We start from the raw sequence: 12,605 nt of genomic DNA on the forward strand, positions 1-12,605 counted from the left end.
GATTGTAAGTTGAGGACTACCTGTGTTTATTTTAAAAAAATTTAGACAAGAAAGAGAGAGCGAGAGAGAGGGAGGGAGAGCAGTTATGTAAGTTTACGATGGCTAAGTGTTTATATTTAGTTTATCGCAAGAACTCAGACCTTTTAATTTCTATATTAACGTTTCCACAGAATTTGAAAAGGAGGAGTTTTTGCCTTTAACAACAGAGCGATTTCTTCCTTGTTTTCAGTTATCAGAGAACTGAAAAGGAAACTTTAATGGGTTTTTTAAAAATTTTATTGATGCATTTTTCTTTAACATACATAAGTGCTTAGTGCAGTGTATTGTCTGGGTCAATTTACTTATAAATAATAATAGCAATAATAATATCTTTTACTTGTACATAGAGGTGTCCTTCCAAATTCTAATTTCTACTTCTATTGTCTAACCATTGGTAAAACAAATCCCATGTTAAAAATATTCTGTATCTACTTTATCCTTTATCTTTAATGTCAACCTATCCATTTCCGCACAGTCTAATATTTTTAAAAATATTACCAAGAGCCTTGGTAGCACAGTGGACTAATGCACTGTTATTAACATCTGCTGCTTGCAATTACTGCAAGTTCAAATCCCACCAGGCTCAAGGTTGACTCAGCCTTCCATCCTTTCAAAGGTAGGTAAAATGAGGACCCAGATTGTGGGGGCAATAAGCTGACTTTGTATAAATATACAAAAGTATGAAGGCTATTGCTTAATGCATTGTAAGCTGCCCTGAGTCTCTGGAGAAAGGCGGCATATAAATTAAAGCAAAAAAATAAAATTAAAATAAAATTAAAAAATTATATTTTCATCTGTAGGAATTTCCTCATTTTTCCAGTGTTGTGCAAATACAACTCTCGCTGCTGTCAAAACATGTAATATTAAATATATGTTTCCTTTGTCATATCTTTCTGGTAATATACCTAACAAAAATATTTCTGGCTTTAAATCTTTAAAGACTCGACAACCGTTATCTGAAATGGTATATAGAGTTTCCTGCCTGAGTGGAGGGTTGGACTAGAAGACCTCCAAAGTCCCTTCCAATTCTTCTATTCTATTCTATTCTATTCTATTCTATTCTATTCTATTCTATTCTATTCTATTCTATTCTATTCTATTCTTATTCTACTTAAAAACTATGGCAATAACAATCACAAAATGGAGCAAAACTCATTTAACCACTATCTCGCTTAGTAACAAAAATTTGGGCCTCAGTTATGATCATACGCCGAGACAAAAATAGGACTATTTTTAACCACAATTTTTTTTTTATTGATGTAACTCACACAGAAATACAAACTTGTCATTCTCATGCACAACTCATATTCAGATTCCATCTTGCATGTTCACATTGCTTCCAGATTTCCAAAAGTCCAAACACTTTTTAACAATCATTTCAGGACGAATTAGACACAATCAGCATCACACAGCAGAAAAGCAAGAAGCTTCATATTTTGGGATCGATGGGGCACAGGTGCCTTGGATTTTCAAGGATCCTTCAAACTTCATTTCAAGAGGAACGTTGGCGTCCATTCCTGTAAGGGAAGAGAGAGAAGAGTACTATATAGTGATTTGCCATAAAAATTGAGCATCAACGAACTGGGTTGACAAATCCAGGTAGTCCTCGGCTTACGACCACAATCGAGCCCAACATTTCTGTTGCTAAGCGAGCAGTTGTTAAGTGAATTTTGCCTTTCTTGACACAGCTGTCAGGAATCAGTGTTGTTGCTAGGTGAATCCCAGTTAGTGACACGGTTGTTAAGTGAATCTGGCTTCCCCGTTGACTTTGCTTGTCAGACGGTCACAAAAGGGGACCACAGAATTCAAATAATTACAAGTGATTTATTTATTTTATTTATTTTATTTGATTTGATTTCTATACCGCCCTACTCCCGAAGGACTCAGGGCGGTGCACAGCCAAACAATAAAACACATACATACAAAATTTAAAAGTAGAATAAAATCAAATTAAATAATTTTTTTATTAAATAAAAAGGTGATCTTTGATTTACGACCACAATTGAGCTCAACATTTCTGTCCCTAAATGACACATTTATGAAGTGAGTTTTGACCCATGTTATGACCGTTCTTGCCACAGTTGTTAAGCGAATCGCTACAGTTAATAACATGGTTGTTAAGTGAATTTGGCTTCCCCGTTGACTTTGCTCAGCAGAAGGTCGCATGTCCCCAGGACAATGCAACCGTCATAAATATGAGTCAGTTGCCAAGTGTCTGAATTTGGATTACATATCCATGGGAATGCTGCAACGGTTGAAAAATAATCATAAGTCACTTTTTTTCAGTGCTCTTGTAACATCGAATGGTCACTAAATGAATTGTTGTAAGCTGAGGACGTGGGAATTCTAGACCTGGGAATTCCAGAGCTATGGGCTAAAACGGTGAAGCTGAAAATATTTTCCAACATAAATCTTTTTTCCAGAAAAATAAAAAATACTGCTTGGATGCCTCCAGCACCAGAAATCAAGCACCAATTTAAAGTGCGTTTTGATTTGACTTACACATTTTCCATCATGTTCAATAAATTGTTCACCCATTTGGCTTTGGGATCAACGCAGACTTTGTGCTTGTTCTTCAGTGTGATTCTGGAAAGCAAGCAAATTGGGAGAGGTGAGTTTTTCCCCAGAAAATAATAAACCTACCCAGTGGTGAAATCTAAAATTTGTTACTACCGGTTCTGTGGGCGTGGCTTGGTGGTGGTGGGGTAATGTGACCGGGTGGGCGTGGCCAATTTTTTTTTTACTTTTAAAACCATTTTTTTCTACAACCTCTTCACCAAAGAGGTTGTAAAAAAATGCTTTTAAAAGGCTCTGACAATCCCAGCTGAGTTGCCTGATCAGCAGAGGCTTTTTTTCTTTTAAATGCCTCTGACGATCCAAGCTGAGTTGCCTGATCAGCAGAGGCTTTTTTTCTTTTAAATGCCTCTGACGATCCCAGCTGAGTTGCCTTTTAAATGCCTCTGACGATCCCAGCTGAGTTGCCTTTTAAATGCCTCTGATGATCCCAGCTGAGTTGCCTGATCAGCAGAGGCTTTTTTTCTTTTAAATGCCTCTGACGATCCAAGCTGAGTTGCCTGATCAGCAGAGGCTTTTTTTCTTTTAAATGCCTCTGACGATCCCAGCTGAGTTGCCTTTTAAATGCCTCTGATGATCCCAGCTGAGTTGCCTGATCAGCAGAGGCTTTTTTTCTTTTAAATGCCTCTGATGATCCCAACTGAGTTGCCTGATCAGCAGAGGCTTTTTTTCTTTTAAATGCCTCTGACGATCCAAGCTGAGTTGCCTGATCAGCAGAGGCTTTTTTTCTTTTAAATACCTCTGACGATCCCAGCTGAGTTGCCTGATCAGCAGAGGCTTTTTTCTTTTAAATACCTCTGACGATCCCAGCTGAGTTGCCTGATCAGCAGAGGCTTTTTTTCTTTTAAATGCCTCTGATGATCCCAGCTGAGTTGCCTGATCAGCAGAGGCTTTTTTTCTTTTAAATGCCTCTGACGATCCAAGCTGAGTTGCCTGATCAGCAGAGGCTTTTTTTCTTTTAAATGCCTCTGACGATCCCAGCTGAGTTGCCTTTTAAATGCCTCTGATGATCCCAGCTGAGTTGCCTGATCAGCTGAGTTGCCATGATCCCAGCTGAGTTGCCTGATCTTTTAAAAGGCTCTGACAATCCCAACTGAGTTGCCTGATCAGCAGAGGCTTTTTTTCTTTTAAATGCCTCTGACGATCCCAGCTGAGTTGCCTGATCGGCAGAGGCTTTTTTTTTACTTTTAAAAGCATTTTTTCGGCCGAAGGGGTTGTAGAAAAAATGCTTTTAAAAGTAAAAAAAAAAAGCCTCTGATGATTGTGCGGCTCAGCTGGGCATGGGGGGGGGAGGGATTTTTGCTACCGGTTCTCCGAACCACCTGCTTCCATCGCTACCGGATCGGGCGATCCGGTCCAAACTGGGAGCATTTCACCCCTGAACCTACCTGTGGGAGGGAATTAGCTATAAAAATTAAGAAGCTCATCCAGCATGTTAGCAACAAATCAGAGAAATTCCTGATTTAACTGCGGTGACAATTTTAACTTCAATCTGAAGGGAGCCAAACAAGAAAACCTACTAAAAACACATCTTTATCACTTTTATAATAGAAAAGGGGAAGTTTGATAAGGTGGCTATGATGCTGGATTTTGGCTATTTAAGCGCCCCAATCAAGATATCCAAAGGGATGGGTGTTTTAAAAAGTCACAATGTTTGCAATTGCACAATTGAAACTCTGATCCTTTTCAAATGCATTGCAACATACAGACACACCCCAAAAAAACCTTCAATTTAACTATGTTTAAAGCATCAACTTTTTGGACATCCCTCCCCAAAATGCCTCTGTCTCAACCCAACTTCAATGCCACGATCAGCTATGGCCTGCATTCCTAGACACATTTGTGGGTAATAATAGAATGGAATAGAATTCTTTATTGGTCAAGTGTGATTGGACACACAAGGAATTTGTCTTTGGTGCATAAGCTCTCTGTGTACATAAAAGCTATAAGTGATCAATCATGATTGTAGTCCAGTGGTGGGATTCAAATAATTTAACAACCGGTTCTCTACCCTAATGACCAGCTGGTAGGCGTGGCTTGGTGGTCATGTGACCGTGTGGGTGTGGCCAACTCAATGTCACTCACGTCGATGGGCGCTTCACCTTACTGTTACAATGTAATAAGGGTTAACCAGAGAGGCAGTTTCTATAAGCAGGGCAATAAAGATTAGGCTAGAAACACCACCAGAATGTTTCCTTCCTGCCTTCCTTACAGGATTAGCCCTGTAAAGTGGGAAAAAATAAGATTTCTTCCAAGAACCAGTTCTCCGAACTGCTTAGAAAGTTAACAACCGGTTCTCCCGAATAGGTGCGAATTGGCTGAATCCCACCACTGTCGTAGTCATCATAAAAATACCTTCATCATAAATCACAAGATACAACACTTGGTGCTAGTCATAGGATACTAAATAAGCAATCGAGAGAACTCATACTAGGAAACTAAATAAAACAATATAAATCGTAAAGAGACAAGCAACAAAGTTATAGTCATAAGTAGAAAAGGAGATAGGTAACAGGAAAGATAAGAAGAATAATGCTAACTCAGCCTTACTAAATAGTTTGACAGTGTTCTCAAGGGGAACAATTACATTTTCTGATGGAATTTGACACAAAAGCCGCAGAACCTAGCAAGATGTCTGTTAGGAATATGACTATTACCTAACTTGTTGGGCTGGCAATATATAAACTATCAATAGTATGTTTGCATTGTATTGTATTGTATAACTTTAAGATTGCTGTATTGCATCATACTGTGTACTGATTGGTTAGCTCTATTGCCCAATGTCCTTAAGAGGGAGCTAGAAACATGGCTTGTTCTCTTTGTTGTTCTTGCTCTCTGCTTTCTCTATCCGACTTACTGTCTTACTGTTTGCAACTCTAGAACTGTTTACTGTGTATGGTTAATACAACAGGTATGAAGACTTTGTTTATTGGACTGTGTAAACTATAATACGACTCAGTGTATCTGTGTGTTGACTGTGCTTATTCATAACTACTCTCAACCGTTTTCATGTGCACACCCTTGCTACTCAAGGGTTATTCCTTAACAATGTCCAAGGTTTACCATCGCTGAGATACATCTAATAGTCAGAGTGTCAGGTTTCGATGTCATCTCAAATAAATTGCACTCCCAAACAATTAATCTTTGCTGAAATATTCCATTTATTTAGTACGACAGATCTGGCCCCGACTTCGTCGTAGCCGATACTAACCCTCTGATCCCCAAACCCTTCCCTTTCTGTTCCCCAATTCTCATCTTCTCATTGGCCATCTTCCAACTCAGTCTCCCCAGCTTCTGACCTCAACCCACAGGAATGTCCCCCTCCCATCCCATCTCCTAGGGGATATTATCTACAGAGAAAATAAGTAGGTGAAAAGTCAAGCCTCGTCAGAATGCAACATCAGAATGCTGACACAGAGAATGAAGAAAATAGCCAGGAACTAAACTCTGAGGGTAGACTACAAACATCTCAATTTTAAAATATTTCACCAAGCAGTGACAAACCCAGAGGAATATTCTTGGCTGATCTCAAAAGCTACGCAAAAAACCCACACTTGGTTAAGTGGATGCATGTGACATTGTGGTCATTATTGTGTACATCGAAGTCAATCTTGACTCATGGCAACTTAAACTAAGTCCATGAACTACAACTAAGTCCATGAAGTCTTCAAGGCAACATTTTGGGGAAGTGGCTTGCCCTTGTCCTCTTTCCTCTTCCATGGGTTGGTTCAAGGCCATCCAGCTGGTTTTGTGTCTAAAGTGAGACCAGAACTCAAAGTCTTTGAGAGTCCAGAACTCTCAATAGAATAACAGAGTTGGAAGGGACCTTGGAGGTCTTCTAGTCCAACCCCCTGCTTAGGCAGGAAACCCTACACCACTTCAGACAAATGGTTATCCAACATCTTCTTAAAAACTTCCAGTGTTGGAGCGTTCACAACTTCTGGTGGCAAGTTGTTCCACTGATTAATTGTTCTCACTGTCAGGAAATTTCTCCTTAGCTCTAAGTTGCTTCTCTCCTTGATTAGTTTCCACCCATTGCTTCTTGCCTTACCCTCAGGTGCTTTGGAGAACAGCTTGACTCCCTCTTCTTTGTGGCAGCCCCTGAGATATTGGAACACTGCTATCATAACTTCCCTAATCCTTCTTTTCATTAAACTAGATATACCCAGTTCCTGCAACCGTTCTTCATATGATTTAGCCTCCGGTCCCCTAATCGTCTTTGTTGCTCTTCTCTGCACTCTTTCTAGAGTTCCCACATCTTTTTTACATCGTGGCGACCAAAACTGGATGCAATATTCCAAGTGTGGCCTTACCAAGGCATTACAAAGTGGTATTATTAACACTTCACGTGATCTTGATTCTATCCCTCTGTTTATGCAGCCTAGAACTGTATTGGCTTTTTTGGCAGCTGCTGCACACAGCTGGCTCATATTTAAATGGTTGTCCACTAGACCTCCAAGATCCCTCTCTGATCTGGTGTCTTTAATACTTTCTAAGATAATACCAGTTCTGCAGAACAGATTGTTGGGGGCCAATAGGCTGCCTCTGTTAGTAACATGGTTTTTAAGCGAATCGGTCTTCCCCGTTAACTTTGACAGGAGGTTGCAAGAGGAGGTCATGTGACCCTGGGATACCGCCACTGTCATAAATATGAGTCAATGTCTGAATTTTGATCACATGAGCATGGCGATGCTGCAACAGTCATAAATATTAACAATGGTCATACATCATTTTTTTTTAGTGCCGTCATAACTTCCAATAGTCACTCAATGAAGGCAAATATATGTGTCCTAGGTAGGATTCTATTGCAAGATCCACTCTAAATGAACTGTAATAAGTTGAAGACTTGCCTGCATCAATGAGGTCAGTCAAATTTGTTTCATGCAAGATTTTACTTTAAAATCTCCTTTGAGTTCAACTTCTGGTGAAGCAATGGTTTACTTGTTCCTTCTTTGAGGATATTTTTTTCTTAGTTCCCAGTCTGTCTACTGCCTGAGACTTCTTGCTGGGCTCCCTTCCAAGTAGTAATCGTATCTGACCGGGGTTAGCCTTTACAAGATCAACCAAGGTAAACTAAGGTCCATAGGCCTTCTACAGATGCTTCCATAAATTGCATGGGGCTTATTTTCGAATAAAGCTTGCAAAATTAGCTCCTCATCGTGGCAAAATTTCATCTGGTTCAACTGCATTTAGTTATCCCTCATTGGAAAGAGTCAGTATAGCAATAGCAATAGCACTTAGACTTATATGCCGCTTCACACAGTGGTGGGTTTCAAATTTTTTTACTACCGGTTCTGTGGGTGTGGCTTGGTGGGCGTGGCATGGCTTGGTGGGCGTGACAGGGGAAGGATACTGTAAAATCTCCATTCCCTCCCCAATCCAGGGGAAGGTTATTGCAAAATCCCCATTTCCTCCCAATCAGCTGGGACTTGGGAGGCAGAGAATAGATGGGGGCGGGGCCAGTCAGAATTTTTACTACCAGTTCTCCGAACTACTCAAAATTTCCACTACCGGTTCTCCAGAACTGGTCAGAACCTGCTAAAACCCACCTCTGGCTTCACAGTGCTTTACAGCCTTCTCTAAGTGTTTACAGAGTCAACATATTGCCCCCCAACAATCTGGGTCCTCATTTTAACCACCTCGGAAGGATGGAAGGCTGAGTCAATCTTGAGCCTGGTGAGATTCCAACTGCCAAATTGCATGCAGCTGGCAGTCAGCAGAAGTAGCCTGCAGTACTGCATTCTAACCACTGAGCCACCGTGGATCATGTATGACTTAAAACACCACTGCCTGGGGGATTCTGGGAGTTGCTCCACATACGGTATCTTCAAATTGCCAAGGCTGAGAAACAGCAATTTACATAGAATAGAGAAGGACTAGCTGTATACTAGAAGAGAGGGAGAAAATGCCCAGAATAAAAATGTCAGAATCTAAATTTCGCATAAACCCAAATAAACTTACATGATTTCCATGTTTCTGCAGGCAACTCCAGGTGGAAAGAGCTCGACTCTTGCATATTTTGCGGGACGAATGAAGGTGCTCGTGACTCTGGCACATTTGCAGCTTAAATTCAGTGTGTCAAAGATAGCTGTGTAATTTCAGAAAAGATTATAGTTCGTTTTAGATGCAACACGAGAGTCTTCAAAATGCTATTCAACGGTTTCATGGCACTTGCAGCTTGCAGTACCTTCTCTATAACATGGCTCAAAACCTAAACTTTGTTTTTTTTAAAAAAAAAGAGCTTAGTGCATGCAGCTACATTTTCTGATTTCTAGCATCAATAGAATAGAATAGAATAGAATAGAATAGAATAGAATAGAATAGAATAGAATAGAATAGAATATAGAGTAGAGTAGGAAATAGAGTAGAGTAGAGTAGAGTAGAGTAGAGTAGAGTAGAGTAGAGTAGAGTAGAATAGAATAGAATAGAATAGAATAGAATAGAATAGAATAGAATAGAATAGAATAGAAAATATGGAATGGAAGAGAAGAGAAGAGAAGGGAAGGGAAGGGAAGGGAAGGGAAGGGAGGGGAGGGGAGGGGAGGGGAGGGGAGAGGAGAGGAGAGGAGAGGAGAGGAGAGGAGAGGAGAGGAGAGGAGAGAAGAGAAGAGAAGAGAAGAGAAGAGAAGAGAAGAGAAGAGAAGAGTTGGAAGGGACCTTGGAGGTCTTCTAGTCCAACCCCCTGCTTAGGCAAGAAACCCTACATCACTTCAGACAAATGGTTATCCAACATCTTCTTAAAAACTTCCAGTGTTGGAGCATTCACAACTTCTGGAGGCAAGTTGTTCCACTGATTAATTGTTCTAACTGTCAGGAAATTTCTCCTTAGTTCTAAGTTGCTTCTCTCCTTGATTAGTTTCCACCCATTGCTTCTTGTCCTGCCTTCAGGGGCTTTAGAGAAAATTTGTCTCCCTCTTCTTTGTGGCAGCCCCTGAGATATTGGAAGACTTAATACCATGTCACCCCAAGACCTCTTTTTCATTAAACTAAACATACCCAATTCCAACAATCGTTCTTTATATGTTTTAACCTGTAGTCTAGTCCCCTTATTATCTTTGTGGCTTTGTTGCTTCTAGTTTTGTTAAAACTAAAAAAAAACCTGGTGCTTCATGACAACTGACAATAGGATTACTGGAATGAACTTCCCTGAGATTTTTTGTTTTTTTTTAAAAAGTCCCAGTTTAGGGAGTTATTTTTAGTGATCATGCAGAGGAAGTCTGCTCACTTCAGTGTCCAGCTGAAGTTCACTGCCTTTCCTTCTTGTGCAAAAGGAAGGAGATTTAAACTCATCCATTTCCCAGTTTTTGCCAGCAAGAAATAACCATGATCTCTTGGGCACGTCTTAACTCCTCTGACCTATCCTACACAGGGTTTGTCAGGCTAAGAGGCTGTGCTGAGCTTCCAAAGGAAGAGAACAGATTAACTGAGAAGGAAGGGACCTTGTAGGTCATCTAGTCCAACCCCTCCGGAGACCCTACACCATTTCTGACAGATGGCAGTCCAGTCTCTTCTTGAAAGCTTCCAGGGATGAAGCTCCCACAACTTCCGAAGGCAACTTCTGTTCCATGGGTTGATTATTTTCACTGTCAGAAAATTTCTCTTTATTTCTAGGTTGAATTTCTCCTTGATCAGTTTCCCTCCGTTATTCCTTGTCTAGCTTCACGTGCTTTGGAAAAGAGGTTGCCCCGCTCCCTTAAATTTACAAATCAGTTTAAATGTCACTCATACCAAGCATTCCACATAGATTACCAAGGTGCCTATAAATTAATATGTAAAATTCTGAACTTATTTAAAATTCTAAAACCACCAATGCTGTTATCAGGATGGATTTATTTATTTTATTAAGCCCATGGCACCAACGCTAAAAAGCACATCACCATCGCGTCCTCAATGAGCAAATATGACACTACACTATTTGCACATTCAAAGGCAGACTATCTATGCAGTCGGTACATGATGGAGAGTGAAGCAAAAGAGGAGGAAGAGAACAGCTCAGGAGGATACTACTTACTTGCACCAGTGAGGTGGCAGGCAATAAGCAAAACAGAAAGTCCAAGGAAGACACGGATACTCATTCTGGTTGTAGAAGAAGAGTCACACTTCTGTCTCAACACTCACTCAGATGGATTTGTGGTGCCCGGCCACCTCCAATTTATTTCCTAGATCCCTCACTACACGTCACCAGCAAAGGGCTATTTTGGGAAAACATGCAAAATTGCATCACACCCCGTTTCCCACACATTTCCCTCAGAATTTGCAACGCTGAGGTTTGCAATTTGATAACCGAACCAATTCTTAAATTAGGAATTGAAGAAGCAGCACTGAAAGAATAAAGAAACTATTCTTTAATTCGAAAGGTAAATATAAAGTCTGTTAAAAAAAATAAAAAACCCCCAACAATCCAGAATTGAAACTTAATATTTACCTACAGTATCACAAGTAGTCCTGAGCTTACAGTAGTGGCCAAAATTGTGAAAACCATTTGGGAAAAGTGCATTTTCTAAAACTAGCTAATAACACAGTTTTTGGGGGAGTAGTACCCTAAAATTATATATCAATGGAAAGATAATTTAATCAAGAATGTAATGCAATAACTTTTATGAAGGATTTACTATTAGAATAGCAGTTACAGTATAACGAAGAAAAGTGAAACACCTAGAAAAAACGAGATGTATAAAAATTATCACCATAGAAAAAACGAGATATACAAAAATTATCACCATGCCAGCTAATAGTTGTGTAACCTTTAGCATGAATTATGGCCTTACGATGTCTTCCCATGGAGTGAACCAAGTCTTTTAGTTCTGCAGCTGTTATCATGTGAAACCAAGATGGAATGATGGTTTCTATTAACTGGGTTTTATTGCTGGGTCGCTTCTGACTAACAAGTTTCTTTAGTTCTTTACTCCATAGATTTTCAATTGGGTGAAGGTCTGGGCTATTCCCAGGCCATTCCAGCAGTGGAATAGGATTCTCTTGAAACTTCAAAAAAAAAAAAGTGGTGTTATTAATCATCAAATCTCAAAAATACACTTTTCCCAAAAGGTTTCCACAATTTTGGCCACTATTGTACAACACATCGTTTAGTGACCATTTCAACATGATCGAAATTCGGACTCTTGGCCACTTTGTAGAGGTCGTCCTCGACTTACAACCTTCCCTTTAGTGACCATTCAAAGTTACAACGGGACTGAAAAAAAGAGACTGACGACTGTTCTTCACGCTTATGCAGTTGTTAAGTGAATCACACAGTTGTTCAGTGAATCCAGCTTCCTCTTTGCTCATCAGAAGGTCGCAAAAGGGGATCACATGACCCCAGGACACTGCGACGGTCATAAATAGGAGTCAGTTGACAAACATCTGAATTTTGATCACCTGACCAAAATGTTGCAATGGTCGTAAGTGTGAAAAACGGTCATAAGTCACTTTTTTCAGTGCCATTGTAACTTTGGTCAGTAAATGAACTCTTGTATGTTGAGGATTTAGCTGTACAAAGCGGCAAAAACAGAATTACAGTGGGAACATGAAGGGTAAAAAACGTGAATGTGGGAAGCTCAGTGTAGTGAGCAAAGAAATAAATCAGCTACCCAGTTCCATCTTAGCTTTAGCAAAATGGACTGGAATTGGTCCCTTTTACTCAGAAGATCCCACCGGTTGTCTGAAGTGATGTAGGGTTTCCTGCCTAGGCAGTGGGTTGGACTAGAAGACCTCCAAGGTCCCTTCCAACTCTCTGTTATTCTGGTTGCTACTCAGAAAATAAAAATAGCCAAGAAGGATTAAGCAAGGACAATGTTTGGATCAATGCAATCAGTGACTGACTTTGAGGACATCCCTTAAGGTGACGATTTAAATAATCAGATTATCCGAATTTACACTTCAACCACCAAGGCAGAAGGAGGAGGAGGTGGACAGGTCAAATGGTCAAGTTCAATCTGAAATGGACAGTTCACACTAAGGACACTGCAGTGCTCTGAGAGCTGAAAATGAAAATA

At 40.1% G+C, this 12,605-nt stretch overlaps 1 protein-coding gene across 1 annotated transcript; it reads right to left on the minus strand.

The window, feature by feature from the left end:
• Positions 1 to 1,489: 1,489 nt before the first annotated feature.
• Positions 1,490 to 10,688, minus strand: CXCL13 (C-X-C motif chemokine ligand 13). Its single transcript, XM_070949121.1, has 4 exons — positions 10,625 to 10,688; positions 8,575 to 8,701; positions 2,542 to 2,625; positions 1,490 to 1,556 (listed from the first exon to the last, which is right to left on the minus strand). The coding sequence occupies exons 1-4, from the start codon at positions 10,686 to 10,688 to the stop codon at positions 1,532 to 1,534; spliced, it is 300 nt and encodes a 99-aa protein (XP_070805222.1). The 3' UTR covers positions 1,490 to 1,531.
• Positions 10,689 to 12,605: the final 1,917 nt, after the last annotated feature.

Source organism: Pituophis catenifer, unplaced genomic scaffold, assembly GCF_029215685.1.
Source record: "Pituophis catenifer annectens isolate HBS135680 unplaced genomic scaffold, rPitCat1.0.hap2 SCAF_8, whole genome shotgun sequence".
In the NCBI taxonomy this organism is placed as follows: Eukaryota; Metazoa; Chordata; class Lepidosauria; order Squamata; family Colubridae; genus Pituophis; species Pituophis catenifer.

Excerpts from the sequence above, each read along its gene's own strand:
- CXCL13 (XM_070949121.1), bottom strand. The coding sequence starts at position 10,688 with ATGAGTATCCGTGTCTTCCTTGGACTTTCTGTTTTGCTTATTGCCTGC. Across the intron at positions 8,702-10,624 it reads CTGCCACCTCACTGGTGCAA|CTATCTTTGACACACTGAAT; the intron begins GTAAGTAGTATC and ends GAAATTACACAG. Across the intron at positions 2,626-8,574 it reads TGCAGAAACATGGAAATCAT|AATCACACTGAAGAACAAGC; the intron begins GTAAGTTTATTT and ends CTTGCTTTCCAG.